Source organism: Citrus sinensis, chromosome 2 (assembly GCF_022201045.2).
Source record: "Citrus sinensis cultivar Valencia sweet orange chromosome 2, DVS_A1.0, whole genome shotgun sequence".
NCBI lineage: Eukaryota > Viridiplantae > Streptophyta > Magnoliopsida > Sapindales > Rutaceae > Citrus > Citrus sinensis.
This window is the reverse complement of record NC_068557.1, coordinates 23266265-23282887: the sequence shown is the minus strand read 5'-3', so window position 1 is coordinate 23282887 and position 16623 is coordinate 23266265. Positions and strand designations below refer to the sequence as shown.

The 16623-nt window shown below is 33.6% G+C and overlaps 2 protein-coding genes across 2 annotated transcripts; both read left to right on the top strand.

The window, feature by feature from the left end:
* The first annotated feature begins 1760 nt into the window (after positions 1 to 1760).
* Positions 1761 to 3952, top strand: LOC102621636 (PHD finger protein MALE STERILITY 1). Its single transcript, XM_006492242.3, has 3 exons — positions 1761 to 2048; positions 2204 to 2480; positions 2566 to 3952. Exons 1-3 carry the CDS (start codon positions 1925 to 1927, stop codon positions 3950 to 3952), a joined length of 1788 nt encoding a protein of 595 aa, XP_006492305.2. The 5' UTR covers positions 1761 to 1924.
* Positions 3953 to 9408: 5456 nt separating this feature from the next.
* On the top strand, positions 9409 to 12105 carry LOC102616078 (zinc finger protein SHOOT GRAVITROPISM 5-like). The gene is made up of 3 exons (XM_025093034.2): positions 9409 to 9916; positions 10066 to 10465; positions 11083 to 12105. Exons 1-3 carry the CDS (start codon positions 9796 to 9798, stop codon positions 11849 to 11851), a joined length of 1290 nt encoding a protein of 429 aa, XP_024948802.2. The 5' UTR covers positions 9409 to 9795; the 3' UTR covers positions 11852 to 12105.
* The last annotated feature ends 4518 nt before the right edge of the window (positions 12106 to 16623 follow it).

The following is a 16623-nucleotide window of genomic DNA, read 5'->3' as shown; positions in this document are numbered from 1 at the left end:
ATAATCTGATATGATACTAATTACTAATAATTTCTAAACATGTGGCAATAGAAACTGAAAAAAAAAATTGATATAAAAATTTTTAATTTTCGAAAGTAACAAACCTTAAATTTTTCTCCCCCCCCCCCCCCTAATTAACTAAATCTTATACTTTCTCTTTCTCTCTCTCTCCCCCCTAAATCTTATCTATCATCTTTGTTCTAGTCGCTGCCATTTTTTAAACATGTTCATTTGGATTTTTTTTTTTAATTGATGAAGATGATTTTATTTTTTATTTTTATTTTTATTTTTACACTACGAAGGAAGGAGAAGATTTCTGTTGACGGAAGATGATTTTTGAAATATGAGTGCTGCCATTTTTATTAAAACTTTCAAACTCTCCTGGAATTCTAGTGTCAAACATTCCAATTACTGCATCATTTTTCCACTGTTGTTGCTCTTTCTACTTGTTGGGGAAACCTCATGAAATTCCATTATCTTGTGGTATAAAGCTTCGATTTGGGAATACGTACAGATCCTACACCTCCCATTCCTTTAAATAACTCAAATTAATTAGCTGCTTCGTCTATCTATTCCATTCTATTCTATTATGGGCAGCTTGGAGACATCAAAGGGAGACCATCATCTCCATCCGGGTACAATCATAGCTTCATTCATTCCTTGAACCTTAGGGAAGAGGCGAATGGCAAAGTGGAAAATTCAATTTACAGTTCCAGCCCCATTTTGAAGCCAAATCAACACCAAGGATAATGACCAAAAACTTATATTGCTTTTTTTTTTCGGTGCATTATGTATTGTTTTCTTTAATTTCATTCTTTAGGCAAATTAAATTGGTATTAAATTAATTAACAATTCACCCCAAAAAAAAAAATTCTATACACCCATACCAGCAGCCATTACAAAATATTTTAATATTTTGTCTCTTACTTTGAAAATCTTGGGGATAATGAAAAGAGGGAATTATTATAAAATATTTTAAATTTTTTATTGCCATATGTCTTAATATTATTATTTCGTAGTTCCACATCAGATTGTGATATAAAATCTCTAATATATAGTAAAATTTCTTCTAAAGTAGAGCCTTTGCCACTTTACGACTTACTCAAGCCTCGTTGCTTTTCAAACCTTAACAGAACTCGGAAGACAAATTGTGATCAGCCTCTTTCTTTCAAAACAAAACGACCAAGTTATCGAAAAAGAAAGTTCTATAAATTAGTTCTCTTTATTGTTTCGTTAGTTAGTTTATTAAACTAATTTTTGAATTTCAGAAAATTCGTTAAATTAATGTAATGTATGTGATTCATAGAACAAGCTTCGAAAACTTGATAATAAAAACTTTATTTTCGTCGAGTAGTTAGCCAAGAAGTGTTGCGTTTATCATTCTCTTAAAAAATAAATCAACATAACCCAGCTGACCACAGAATTTTCCGGGCCATAAAATGATTTAAATTGGTCAAATGGTAGCATGATCAAAGCATGATACCATTTATCAAATTAAAAAATGCATGTCATTGCATACATAGGCACGATAGATTTGCATGGGAGGCTATTTTGTAAGAACTCATGCAAATAGTGACCCATCCATATCTCAATTTGATAAGATTGATGCATGGTGTCATTTCGTTCCTATCCAATTTTATTAATTTCTTGGCACTAAGTGTGTGACTAAGTACTAGCCATTATATCTAAGGCTAAGGTCTCCCTTGATTCTTTAGCTTCATTTTGTTCTCCTCTTTCTTCTTCTTTAATCTCTATCGGGATGTCGAATTTTGACAGTAAGAAGAGGAAGAGAGGAGAATCAAGGGTGTTTAGGTTCAAGAAATTTGGTGACAATGGTTACCCAGTTGAGTTTGATGAGGCATTTAGGCATAACGTGGAAGCTCTTCTAGAATTTGGACAAATACACAGAAATTTATGTATTGGAATGCCATGTTGGTCATTTCAACTTGAAGTCCGTGGCCATCCTCCATTCCATGTCTTTTTATTTGTCATCGAGGAACCAGTTGAGGCGTCAATGGATCATCAATGCAAGCACTGCCGCTACGTTGGTGATGTCCTAATTCTTTAATTAATATTGTTGCCGTCCGTATATTTTGCATTTCTTATATTATTTCTCTTTATTAATAGTTATATATTAAGTGTTCTATTTCATTATGAACATTTGTTTATGTCGCACCACTTAAGTTTTTGAATCATACAACAGGCTGGGGACACCATATGGTTTGTATTAAGAAGTATCATTTTATTTTGCCCTCAAAGAACATGGCTGCTGCTTATTTAAACTTCCAAGGCAATGAAGGTGAAGATGCTGGTATGTTGTCGAATTTAATGCAACTACAGGGCCATGCCATGCATGGTGTTTTCCACTCAAACGGGTTCGGGCATTTGCTGTGTGTCAATGGTGTTGAAACGGGTTCGGACTTGACCGGACACCAGATCATGGATTTCTGGGATCGTTTGTGTAGTGGATTACAAGCAAGGTTTGATCGTGGTGTTATGAATTTTTTTTTTTTTTATCATTTTGGTGATAAGATTGATGAAAATTTATAATCATTTACATGGTAGGAAAGTGAGTTTGTATGACATTTCAAGGAAGAAAGGCATGGAATTGAGGCTTCTTCATGTAGTTGCATATAGCCAGTCATGGTTTGGTCATTGGGGCTACAAATTTGGGCGTGGCAGCTTTGGTGTTACTCAACCCATGTACCAAAAAGCAATAGAAGCAATGCGGGGCATGCCTCTGTGCTTGCTTCTTAATCACCTCGGACATTTGAATCCAGACATTCCACTCATTTTCACAAGATATCAGACACTATCGGACCATTTTTTGGCCACGCTTGGTGATCTTTTCCATTTCTTGCTGGACCTCAAGTCCAGGCTTCCGAAAGAAAATTGTAATTTTGGTTCTTACAATCCTGGAATCCTAGTGGAAACTAACTGTAGATGGTCTGCCAAGAGAGTCGAAATGGCTACTCGAGTGATCGTTGAATCACTGAAAAGAGCTGAATCCAGGTGGGTTTCCAGGCAAGAAGTTAGGGATGTTGCTCGTTCTTATGTTGGTGACACAGGATTGCTAGATTTCGTGCTGAAATCTCTTGGAAACCACATAGTGGGGAAATATTTGGTTCGCCGCAGCTTGAATCCTGTGACGAAAGTTCTTGAGTATTGCTTGGAAGATATTTCCAATGTATTTCCTGAACAGGATTTGGTGCTCGGCAATTCAAAGACAAAGACTCGGTACAAGATTTCAGTGGCTCAATTGATGAAGGACGTGCGCATTTTGTACAAGCTTATTTTGCATGATCAAAAGCCGGCAACGAGCTCAGGAATTTTCAGTGGGATATCAGTGGCTTCCAGGATAATTCTTGACACCAAATACTTTGTTAAAGAATGTTGTCGAGACCAGGTTTCTTCTACTAAACCTGGATTGGACCTGGAAGGGAAATTAAAGCTCTATTGCACGGTTATATTAAGAGACAGTGAAAATCCAAATGGAGGACGAAACAATAGCGCAATGCAGCCGTACGAATGTGTCACAATAAAGAACAATGCCACATTTGATGAGCTTAAGCTAGAAGTGCAAAGGAACTTTAGAGAATTGTATTGGGGATTGAGGAGTTTCGTGATCGAATCAATAGTGAATGTGAATGCCACTGGCACAGATTTGGTTTGTGGGTTTGTTGAAGTGGGTAGAAGAATTGTTTTTGAAGGAAGCAACAGCGAGAGAGGAATTGTTTATGGCCAAATATATGAAAATGGGATGGTAAATTGTGTTGTAGAATGTGCTTGCGGTGCTGACGAGGATGATGGTGAAAGAATGGTTTCTTGCGATATTTGTGAAGTTTGGCAGCACACACGGTGTGCTCGCATTCCTAACAATGAGGAAATTCCCCATATTTTTCTTTGCAATCGGTGCGAGCAAGAGATTGTACATCTATCTTCTTTACCATAGCCCATATACAATGTGCAAAATAATAAAGCCATAATACAAGAAAGAATGTTGATTCATACTTTTTCGGCATCAAAGAGCATCCAGTTTTAGATTTATTTTCTCTTCATCATAATTTATGCCTTTTTGGCTTGCGATTGCTTGTAGAATCGAATTTGGAATGTCAATCAAGGTCATGATGATTCATGAACAATTAAAGCTGGAGAAAATGGCTGTGATTAGGAACATATAGGGTGCATCTGAGATCTCACACCTTTCTTTAGGATCCGCATTCTTCTGGCCCATTTCCAGCCCATGATGCAGGCCCATTGGTTATTTACAGATCCAACAAAAACACTGAAAGAAAGAATTTTAAAATTAAGATAAAAAGTGAGTCTTTGGTGTGTCAATGGGTATTAGCACTTTGAGTAATGTTATATATTTTAATTTTTTTTATTAAAAAAAATTATCTCAAATAATATGGTATTTATCGATTAGTTGATAAGATAATAAAATTAATTTATTTAAATTTTATAAAAAATTATCAATCACTTAATTAATGATTATAAAATTTAAAATAAAAAATTTGAGATGTTTAACATTATTCTTAACTCTTTTAGATTGAAAATTACAGGTGCATATTTGGTTTGATTTTTTTTTTAACTGAATTGAACCGGTTGAAATTGAAATTTCTAGGTTCTATTTGATTATAAGGACAAAAATCAAACAAATCATAATTTAAAAATCCAATTGATTTGTATTCGATTCGACTCAATATCAATCTGAACCCATAAACCGATTAGTTTTTTTCAATAAAATTAAAAATCTTTCTTTCAAATTAAAAACATAAACAAGTAAACTGAAAAAAAAAAAAGAATCTAAAAATTAAAATCTAAATCTAAGCAATCACATCTCACTCTCTCTCTCTTTCAGACTCTCACTCGCGCGGGTAGTGGCACACAGTATCCACCACTGTTACTCGTCAGCCATCCCTTCTGCCGTTCATCTCGCTGTCATCATCATCATCATCATCGCCTCAGCTAGCCTGTCGCACTAGTGTCGTTGCAGCCTTGGCTTTCATTATTCGTAGCCTCGCCTCCCACTTGTTGTCGGTTGTGTCGTCACCAGCCTGCCGTTGCCGTCGTGTTGTGAGTTGTGTAACTTGCGTTGAGCAATATTTGTCTTTTTATATATTCATTTGTTGTTCCTTGAATTATTTTTTTCCTTAATTATATTTATTTTGTGAGCTGGGATTACTAGATTTGTTGGGTTTTTTTCTGAAAAAAATTGTTGAATGAATCAAGATTGTTTAACTTATTGGGAACTAAATAAAACAAAACCAATTTGAACCGAACTGAAATATTTTGGTACTATTTTAAACTTCAGTTTTGATTTCGGTTCGATTCTCAACCTAAACCGAACCGGACTGTATATTACCAAGCCTGCTGCAAATCTTTGATAGAGAGGATAGGAAAATGGTTTATGGTTTTTTTTTTTTTATCTTTTTTGGGAAAGGAGTGGTTTATGTTTCTTACACAAGTTAAAATAAGGGTCTCTGAATGGGGTATATTTGTCTCTGTGAAGTTTGATCAGCTGAAAACTTTTGAAGGGTACTTTATTGACTTTCCGGGAACTCGGCTATCATGTTACCAAGCAATTTTGTCTTGTCTTTATTTTTACTTTATCGTCCTCCTCCTTTTACAACTTTTTTTTTTTTTTTGGCCTTTTAAGTTTTAAGTAACCTTTTTCTTTTCTTTTTTTTTTTTTAAATCTTTTTGGCTATTTATTTTTATTATTACGCAAGGCACGTTTGCTTTTCAGAGCCTCTGACATTACCCACCAAACAAATTGTCAGCCTCTCTCTTTTTCTCTCTCCCTTTCTTTCAAAAACAAACAACCAAAAATTGCCTAGAAAACAAAAGTGAAAGTTCCATGAAGGTTAGAGAAACAAACAAACAAACAAATCTTCTCTATTTATGCCGCAAATGCAAGCCAACGCTTTGGTGTTTGTGTGTGGAGCATTTAGCGAATATATATATATATATTCATATATTATTTGTCATGGGATCTTGTAATCTAATTCTTTTGTTTATAATTTTTTTTTTCTTGATTTTTTTTGGGTTTCAGTGAGTACAATTTATGGATGACTTCATGTCTTTGGATACCAACAAAACTAAACCAGACAAAGGCCTCAGGTTTCAGTGCAATGACAACGGGCCCCATTGCTTTGCAGAGCCCATCATGACATTATTGAGGGATGCATGAATTATGTTTCGGATTTTTCATAATTATTCTCAAAATTAATCTCCTCTTGGTTACGAAAATAAAAAAAATCATATCCGAATCTTGTTATTTTTATTGTTTGAATAATATTTGTGCAAACAAAAGCAGAAGCTGGCGTGTCACATAAAAATAAGAGAAGAATAAAAATAAAAAAAAGGATCATTAACAAACATGACTGAAGTTGTGGGCGTTATAAATAGTTGCAATAATAACCAACCATTATTCAAACAGATATGATTCCCTTTGGTAGAAAAGCTAACCTCTATCATCCAAGGAAAATATATTTTAGCCAGATTTGTTTTTCGAATATTACATTTGACTAAGAGTTCCTTAAGCTAATTTTATCAAATATTCGAATTTCAAATAACTCAATCAACTCTTCATTAATATTTAGAGGAAAACACATATCATTGTAGACGGGGAGCTCAACTATCTTCCCACAAATGATATAGATTGTTGTTCAACTAGTATGCAGTTTTAGAGAGCCTAGACGATTAAGAATATACTTGGTATGTATGAAGGAAACTAAAACTCTCTCATAATTTTAGCTCTCTTCAACTTTTAAGAATTGATTGTGGTATAATATGAAAAATAATTTGGTGGAGGCAATTTTCTCCCTTTCAAAATATGAATAGGGCATACGTTCCCTCAAATATTAGAGATTGTTAAAATCTAAGCAGTACTATATAAAATTTAATGTAAAACTAGTTCTCTTAATTGTCTAATTGTAAATATATCAATATTAATCTCATGTAATTAAAAAAAATTACTCGTGGCATATGCATTATTAATTGTTTACTATTAAAATTTGTTCTCTTTTAATTTTTTTTTTTTAAATAACGATCAATAAAGACCTAATATCTTACTCAGAAAAAAAAAAAAAACATTGATTAGGTGGAATCTTGATCCTTATATGAGTAACTAAATAGGACGTGACAGTAAAATATTACAAGGACAAACTTTATGGTGTTGTTGGATGTTGGTTGCTTTCACCAGAAATGGGTGAATTTTGAAGAGTAAAGTTGAAGCCACATTGAAATGAGCATAACCTGATTGAACTTTTAGCCTAAGTCCACACAATTTTTTTTCTGTTCCAATGGGGGCTGCTTTCAATGTCTAATTTTGGATTAAGAAAAAACTTTGTTAGATTTTGGAATCTACAGCACTTGGGAGGGATGATTGCCGCCTACTTACCTTTTTCGATTCAGCAGCATGTGTGGGAATCCCATCTTCCCATTCTTTCCAGCTCGACATCAGGTATAAGCATCTTCTACTTTTTGTTTAATTATTCGTTTTTTTTTTTAAAAAAAAAAACTATAAAATCGTCAAATATTTAATTTATTTATTTAACTATTTGGGTATGTGAATAGAATTAATATTCTTTCATGAACTTTATAATCATCGGCGGTTTCACTGTGAATGTCAACAGAGGTCAAACATGAATATCGCATACGATCAAGTATTAATATACCGTACCATAGAAGTATCTATAACAAGAGTTAAGACTACTTATGAAACTTCTTTAATCTTTCTCTTCTTCTCATGGGCAACAACCAATAATAATAATAATAATAATAATAATAAATTGCGGTACTTAATGAGTAGTAACTTCAGTGAAGCTTCTTATTGTTGTCTTGAAGCAATTACTTCTTTTGTGCTTGAGCATTTGTATTTTCTATTAGCAATATAATAGGAGAGGAATATGAAGGCTTCCAATTAGTAATGTTCTATTCTTTATAACCGGAAAAGCCAAATAGTTTTCATTTGGAAAGAAATGAAAGATGTAGTTGGCAATGACCCCACTAAAATAGCTAACAGCATAAGTAACGGAGAAAATTTTTTAGAGATAAAATCTAGGACGATATTTATTATTATTATTATTTATAATTATTATTATCATTATTATTATTGCAATCATTCCAATGAAATGTTTTTACGTTGATGGTGATTCTAATAAATTAGTGAGTGTGGCTCTTATTTTACCTTGTTTATTTTAATAAACTACTCATTAATAAGAAAGGAACTAAAATCTTAACCTTAACTTTTTATTCGTGATGGGACTCCAACCTACCCATCCTTAATTTTCATAATACAAGTTTTCTTATTGGACTACAAAATCCACTTGTATTCATGTTTCCTATTTAAATCAGGATAAAATTAAGTTTTTAACACTAAGCAATCTTCGAGAAACAACCATAACATATGGTGCAACGCTATAAAAAAAATTGTTATATGTTAAGTGGTTTATTCATTTTATTATTTTACTTCCATGAGGAGATATATATGCGAGGACCCAAGCATCAAAATTCACACACAGTTACACACAAATTTTACATTATAAGATTGTAAGTGTAACAATATTATTTGATAATCAATTACAATCCAACCATACTGCTAATTAGTCTAAAGCAAAAAAGAAAATGTTTAAACAAAAAAATTGTCAAAGCATTTGAAATTGGCCCCAAAATTATTTACTCATTTTCTCTTCTTTCTCCATTGATCACCTACAAGTTTAATTACCGCAAAAAAAAAAAAAAAAAAAATTGAAGCCTAATCTAGAGAAACAAACGTACGAGGCAATATGTGCCTAGATTTGATTACCCCAACGGAAAAAATGAAAATCATGAGTAAAATATTTTTTTTGTTAACGTTTTCTTTGGTTTTAAGAAATGATTGCATCGCTCTTGAAAGTGACTAATCGTGCTTCCTTTACCTTTTGAAAAAGCCGATAATTCAAAAAGAAAATGTGAAAAAAACTAATCAGGGTTTACTTCAGTATAATGATTAAACAAATGCAGTAAGCTAGTACTCATCATTTTGAGATTTTACTTTTGAGTTCGAGAGAGAGGGAGGGAGGGAGGGGGGAGGGGGAATAAGGTCACGTGAGGGGGAAGTGAGGTCACGTGCAGTGGAGTAAAAGTAGAGTAGAGTAGAGAGAGAGAGAGGTGACACTGGGCCTGCAGTTATACATGCAAAGTTATACAGTGTGTGATTGAATAATGACTGTTTGTTTTCTTATGGGAATGGATGTTTTTTTGTTGTTTCTGTCCAAATACCATCTGTGAGAGTGGGACTGGGCTTAAAGTTTCAAGCTTTTCTGATTGGGTCAGCTACAGCATCTCTCTCTGTAGAGTATTTGTTGAGGTAAAATAACAAATGCTTTTTATTTTTTAAATAATAAAAAATTTGGACTACTTACTTAGCCTCACAAACACTAAAACAAGGTGAAGAAGGGTGAGGAGTCAATGAAAAAAAAAAAAAAAAAAAGCTTCCAATTTTTATTTTTAATTTAAAAGAGCTTAAAAGCTTAAAAGATTAAAGAAAGCTGATTGCAGAAAGAAAGCAAGAGCTTTTGCTTCCTCTCCCCCTCTTCATCTTCTCTCTCTCTCTCTCTCTGTGAAAAGAACTTAAAGTGAGAAAAGGAAAAAAAAAAAAAACGCTTTCTTCTTTTCTTTCTCTTTTCCCCCCTTCCTCTCCACCCATTTTGTTCTTTTTATCAGTAAAGCTGAAAAACAAAGGCCGCTATTCCTGCATCACCACCACTTTGTAGTATCGCCTTGCTAGTCAACAAAAATTCTAACCCCATGTTAGAAAACAACATCAATATTATTGCTCCTTCTTCATCTTCTGATCCTTTCTCCTCTTCAGAAAATGGTGCTCTCGCTATTCATAACAAAAGGAAAAGAAAACCAGCAGGCACCCCAGGTAGGTTTCTTTTTCAGTTTTCTATCGTATATGGGTTCAATTCTAATAAGGTGAATTTTCAAGTTTTAATTTTTGTTTTTTCGTTTTTTGTTTGATATATATATATATATATATATATATATATAATATTTATACACACACACGCATAGATCCGGATGCAGAGGTGGTTTCTTTATCACCCAAGACCTTGTTAGAATCAGACAGATATGTATGTGAGATCTGCAACCAAGGGTTTCAAAGAGACCAAAACCTGCAAATGCATAGAAGAAGGCACAAGGTGCCATGGAAGTTGCTGAAGAGAGAAACACAAGAAGTGAGGAAGAGGGTTTTTGTTTGTCCAGAGCCAAGCTGCTTGCACCATGACCCTTGTCATGCTTTGGGAGATCTTGTTGGTATCAAAAAGCACTTTAGAAGGAAGCACAGCAACCACAAGCAGTGGGTTTGTGACAAGTGCAATAAAGGATATGCTGTTCAATCTGATTACAAAGCACATCTCAAAACTTGTGGTACTAGAGGCCATTCTTGTGACTGTGGCCGAGTGTTTTCCAGGTCCTTCTCTTTCTCCTAAATTTATCCCCTTTTTTATTCTTTCAATCAAACCCTAAGATCCTAACGAAATCGTGCCAAAATCTCGATTCACCAGGGCTCTTAGTTAAGTTAAAGCTTCTGTTTTGTTATCTTTAAAGGAGCTAGAGTAATTAATTGTTCTAAATCCAAGAAAGATTTTCGTTAGTACACTGGACCTCATGTTTTCTTGCCTCTTGTGTGGTGTGATCTACATATGCCAGCCAATCCAAGTTCAAGGGGCAGTACTAGCTGCATGACTATTTCTAAATAATTCTAACAGTTTCCATATAAAAGCCAGTTCCACAGAGAACAAATTAAACAGTCGCATTTGCACAAACAGACCCCATTTCATAATCTCTTTTACTTTATTTTAATATTTATAGTAAACGTAGTCGCATAATCTATTCTACAGATCTTTAATCATTTTTATATTGTTTGTTTCTTGGTAACCCTACATGTGCTAGCCTGAAAAATCTTTATTGCTTCCATTCCATTACTTGGTCATTTGATTATTAAAAGCAATAAGAAAATTCCATCATCACTTTCAATCAACCTTTTCTTTTCTTTTCTTTCTTCTTTTTTTTTTTTGTCTTTTATAGGGTTGAAAGTTTCATTGAACACCAAGATGCTTGCACTATGCGGCGAGTCCAGCAGCCTGAATCGCAGGCAATGCATGCTCAGCCGGCTTGTTCATCAAGAACTGCTTCAAGTACAAGTCCATCGAGTGATGCCAATTTCAGCATACCACCAGCTTTGCCAGGACTGCCGTTGCAAAAGCCCGGAGAGCCCGTTTTCTTGTACTCTAGTCGAAGCAATGCTTCAATCTCTGATCATCAACAAGAACACAATCTTGAGCTTCAGCTGCTACCATCATCATCGAACTCCAATGCAACACGAACTTCGTATGAAAACTATGCAACCCATTTGAAGCTTTCTATTGGGTCAAGTGACAGCGGCGGCGAAAACAGTGAATCAAATAAGCTCATCAGTTCGGATGCAACTGCCTGCGAGCCTTCGTTGGAAGCAAAAAAATTGAAAGAGTTTGCTAACGAGCAGCTAAAGTTAGCCATGGCTGAAAAGGCATATGCTGAAGAGGCTAGACAGCAAGCCAAGAGGCAGATAGAGATGGCCGAGCTTGAGTTTGCAAATGCTAAAAGGATTAGGCAACAAGCACAATCTGAACTTGAAAAGGCTCTAGCTTTGAAAGAGCAAGCTACAAAGAAGATCAGTGCTACTATCATGCAAGTTACTTGCCAAGCTTGCAAGCATCAATTTCAAGCATCAACATCGATGGCGCCTCCTTGTGATGAAACCTCTCTTGCCATGAGTTACATGTCCTCAGCAACTACCGAAGGAGAAGGAGAGTGATGATGAAGAAATTGTCTTGAACCATATACTCTCAAAATAAAAAAAGGAAAAAAGAAAAAAGATAAGATAAGTTCCTTATTATTTCAACAGGCTTCTTATATAACCTTTGTTTTTGTGTATGATTGTTCATTTTCTCTTGCCTTATTGCAAGTACTTATTCTGACCAAATAAGTATGTTGTGGAGATTTCAAGTAGCTAGATGGGGCTGTAAGCTGTTCTTCAATTGATTTATATAAATTCATTTCTTTAGTGGATGTAGAAGCAAGAGCCTTATAATGGGTTTCAATATTGGTGATGCCGCAGTGAAGTGAATAGTGATATTGTAAAATCCTCTAGCTTGAAATTTTATCTTTTGTGCTGAATGAGAATGGAGACAACATATAATGATGAACACTTGATAGAAAATGAAAGAATATATTCTTCGCCCCATGAGGAAAATTACTTACCGTAGAAAAGAAAATATCAATCATTAGAAGAATCCTAGAGCAGCATAATCACTTCTATACATAAAAATGCATGCCTTTCTGCCATCTTTGAACTATTTTCTTTTTGTTTTGGACCGTTAAGTTTGAATTAATGCAACTTTAATTTGGTCATCTATTTTTCTTTTTAATGATTGTTTCAGCAGAAAGTGCAATCATGAAACACTGAGGGAGCAAACCTAAATGCTTTAATACAGTAATTATGAACCTGTACCCTTTGAAAGATACTTAAGAATTAAAAGCATAAACCCTCTTGTTCGTACATTTGCAATATATATGATGCTGCCTACTATTCAGACTTATAATGCTTTTTTTTTTTATATACCCAAATGATAAAAATTAAAAAAAGAAAATCGTAGTTTGAAGGTTTCAAATTATGTTCTTTTATATATAGCTGCATGCTAAGCTAGATCAGGACCTTTTCCAATGAAGCATAAATGAATGACCCATGGACTATATAGATTTGTTCAACATCTTTAGCCTATCCGGGACCATTTTGCTAAAATATAGGAAGAACCATTCAAAGATGCTGACCTATGGTATTTCAACTCAAATTCAATGCTATAGAAGAGAGAGAGAGAGAGAAAAGAAAATATATAGAGCCTAGAAATAGAGTGAGTGTAAAAAGGAAAAGGGCAATGTCATTTTCATAGCATTTGTTGTCTCTTTAAATGCTTATAAAAACGCCATGTTTTTCAGTGCCACAGTTGAAATGGTTACAGGCTTGCTATAGTCCCTCTCAAACGTAAACAATACACAAAAATTTCAGAACCCACCAAAAAAACATTTTTTCTCTCTCAAAATTCAGTAACACTACTTTATCAGAATGTGTGAAAGAGGCAGCTCCAGCAGAGTCTGCAAACAGAGAGGGTTTCAGATACAATGACTCTTTCATCAATTTAAAGGCCAATACAAATTTAATTACTCTCAGTTGAATCCATTTTCACGTTCAAAAGAAAAGAGGAAATATATATTTATATACACATACATGCGTTTTTGGTTTGCTTTGATTATTTATACATTTATAATAAGTGTAAAAGGCTGTGTTTGGTTTGTTGATATTGTTTCACGATTTGAACCAAAGCAAAAGCGAAGTCAGAATGAAGGTGCACAAAAAGTGTTTCCATTTCTCGCTTGCCTTTTTGCAATTTTTGGGACCATGTGTGTGCTCATCTTTCTTTCACCTTTTAATGCAGCCCTTTTTATTTATTTATTTATTTATTTATATTTTGCTTTTTGTGTCCACTGGTTTCATTTAGTTGAAGGGTTTGAATTTAAAATGAACCAAATCAGCGAAATAACATAAGCTATCTAGTGATTTGACCGGGCTAAAACAACATAAACCACGAACTCTCATTCAACATTTCTGTTTATCTTTTAACGCACGCGAGTTTATTTTTGTGTATTTTTTTTCTTTTCAAATATGGATCATCCGCACCAAAGTATCTTTCATAATGTGTAACCTTACACTTCTTAATTATATGACTTAATTTCTTTTTAACTTTTCGTTTGGACTTTTATACTTAGTTTAACCCAGGTAATTTTTACTCTCTTTTATTATGTAAATCATACGAATAACTATCAATGAATTCAAATATTACAATTTGAGCTAAAATAACTATCTTCTCTTTAAATTCATGTGAATTGTTGGACAATCGTGTAAATAATTGTACATGCTTTGTGCTTCTACATCGTGACTGACCAATTTTCTTTTTTTTCAATTATAATTATAATACACACACACACACACACACACACACACACACACATCTTGCCTAATCTCAAAAGAGAGTATTTTGATAATCTGGACAGTCTATTAGATATGTGGTACAGCGTGATTGATGGATGGATATATGTCCAGCTTCCACAATCTTGAATGTTAATAGTACCATTAATTGCTACGTATCACAATGGAATTTGCAACGTCATATATTGCTAAAAAGGATGCTGTCCAAATAATTACAGAAAGCAACATTTTAAAAGATTTTTATAAAAATATGGATATATATCCAATACCATATATAAACATTAGGGGATGAGTGAATGACATTTGGGTGGGGTTTGTGAATTGTGATCGGTCGAATCCTCATTAATGGCGCATTCTGCATCTGCCAAGATCTTGCAAGTGGTTTTTAGGGTGCAAAATTTAGATAAATTGCCAAACAAAAGTGACAGAAAGAGTTCGAGAACATGGATTTTTTATATAGTGGTGGTACCAAAATGAATCAAGACCACGTGGGCACTGTCTCTGAATTTATTTATTTATTTTTTAAAGGGGCTTAATTCTTGGGTTAATTTGATAAGGTGAAGTGTTTGGAGTTCATTTGAAGTGGAAAATTAATTACATATATTATTAAAATACTCTGATCTCTCAATCACATTACAGACATCATTGATACACTTGTTAATATATATATATATATATATATTTGCTTGCGCAAAAGGTAGGTGGAGGGGTTTACTACTTTTGAAACAGAGGGGGAAAAGGTGAGTAATAAAACTACATAATAAGAGAGAAAAAGGTTTCTGCTTTCAGCTTTGACAGCCAGGTAAAAGTTGTGCCCTCAACATATCCCCCCAACCCATAGAATGAAAACTCGATAAAAATATATACAAAAAGTGACCTTGTCGCTATGCCCTAATCTCCATTAGTTGATGGCTACGAAATCTCTTCCCACATGCAGTGCAAGCAAAGGAGGGATACAAAAAGACTACCCTACTTTCATAAAGCTATGCACACATGTACAGTTTCGACACCCAAAAAAAAACAAAAAAGAAGAGAGAGAGAGAAAGAATCATGAATCATCTAACCAAGTGAATTTTATTTTTTAATTCTCAAAAGTAATTAAAGATGTATCTAAAAGAATAAAGGATAATTTCTAATGTTGTCTTTATAATTTTATGAAAGTGTATTCTCTCACAAATTTGTATATATACTTTTACATTAAAACCACGATTAATTTTAATTTAACCCCTTAATAAATTGAATATCTTCAAACTCTTGGAAAACTCAATTTACGACCAATAATTGCTGTGATTTTTTTTTTCAATGAGCCCCATTTGCTCTTATATTTTCAATGGTAATTAAGGATAGGTTGAAGTGTACAATAATATAATAAATATTTTGAAGATAATCAATTTATTAGGGGTAAATCAAAATTAACCCTTAGAACAAATGCTTCCAATCTCCTAATATTTTGAAAAGTGGCATTACCTCTAAAAAGATCTTTTTTATCCTAAAACATGTGAGAAAATATTGATTAGTCTTTTATGTGGTTTTTATAATACCGTCCTTAGAAGATTAAGTTAAATTACTTGTTTTGTTCGTTGAATTAAGGAAAAGGGATGGATGGAGTTCTAAGGTTTCAAAAATGATACTTATAAGACCTTTAAAGCCCTGTACGTATAAAATTATTTTGCCAAAAAATAATCTTGAAGTTTATTTGGCTTAGACACGGGAGGCTGAAATATGTCGTAATTATTATTATTATTATTATTATTATTATGTCAAAAAAACTTGAGTGACTGTATTGAAATTTAAAAAACTTCTGTACATTTTCATGTATGGCTCCCTAGTTTTTACATTTACTCTTCTATAGCCTACCTAAGTTTGTAAATAATTTCCCCATTATGGTCCTACAGTATCAATTTTGCCTTGTTGGCCGGTCGGCCTTCTCAATTTTATTAATTTTATGTTATAGGCTACTTAAGTTTATAATTTATGCACAACAACCCTAACTAAAACAAAATCCTGATTCCACGTAAAGTAATTGTTTTCTTTTAAAGGTCGGACAAATACGCCACTTCAGTAATGAAACTCACAAATTAATTAAAATGGAATTATATTATTTAAAATAAAAATTTTGTGCGTCCTATCTATAGTGTGGGGAACACTATCTCAGCTACATTTTTTTATTTTTTTTTTAACCTTTCAGAGTTGTGAACATATATCAATATTATCTAACCATGCAAGATATTTATTTTCGCTTAACCCTCTACAATACTTCAATTATTTTACTCCCTTCTTTACGGTTTAAAGTGATTTAATTTGTGTTGGATTGCATATGAGACTCAAAATTTATCAAATACTTCTAAATTCACCATCACTTTCGATTTGACATACTATAATTTTATTTTGACATCTGTAAATTCGCTTCACAGTTTCTACCGTAAAATAGCTTAAACAGATGCCACAAGCCAGCCTTCCGTTTCGAGAACCTTCGAGTGTTTCTTTCCGGGCAAGGACTGAAATGGGAGCCCTACACATGACCTTCCCATTGGGCTTTTGGA

What these genes read in the sequence shown, in the direction of transcription:
- LOC102621636 (XM_006492242.3), top strand. Translation starts at nt 1,925, where the DNA reads ATGCCATGTTGGTCATTTCAACTTGAAGTCCGTGGCCATCCTCCATTC. An exon ending in CAAGCACTGCCGCTACGTTG is followed by an intron (nt 2,049 to 2,203) that starts GTGATGTCCTAA and finishes ATCATACAACAG; the next exon opens with GCTGGGGACACCATATGGTT. An exon ending in TGTAGTGGATTACAAGCAAG is followed by an intron (nt 2,481 to 2,565) that starts GTTTGATCGTGG and finishes TTTACATGGTAG; the next exon opens with GAAAGTGAGTTTGTATGACA.
- LOC102616078 (XM_025093034.2), top strand. Translation starts at nt 9,796, where the DNA reads ATGTTAGAAAACAACATCAATATTATTGCTCCTTCTTCATCTTCTGAT. An exon ending in AAAACCAGCAGGCACCCCAG is followed by an intron (nt 9,917 to 10,065) that starts GTAGGTTTCTTT and finishes ACACACGCATAG; the next exon opens with ATCCGGATGCAGAGGTGGTT. An exon ending in TGTGGCCGAGTGTTTTCCAG is followed by an intron (nt 10,466 to 11,082) that starts GTCCTTCTCTTT and finishes TGTCTTTTATAG; the next exon opens with GGTTGAAAGTTTCATTGAAC.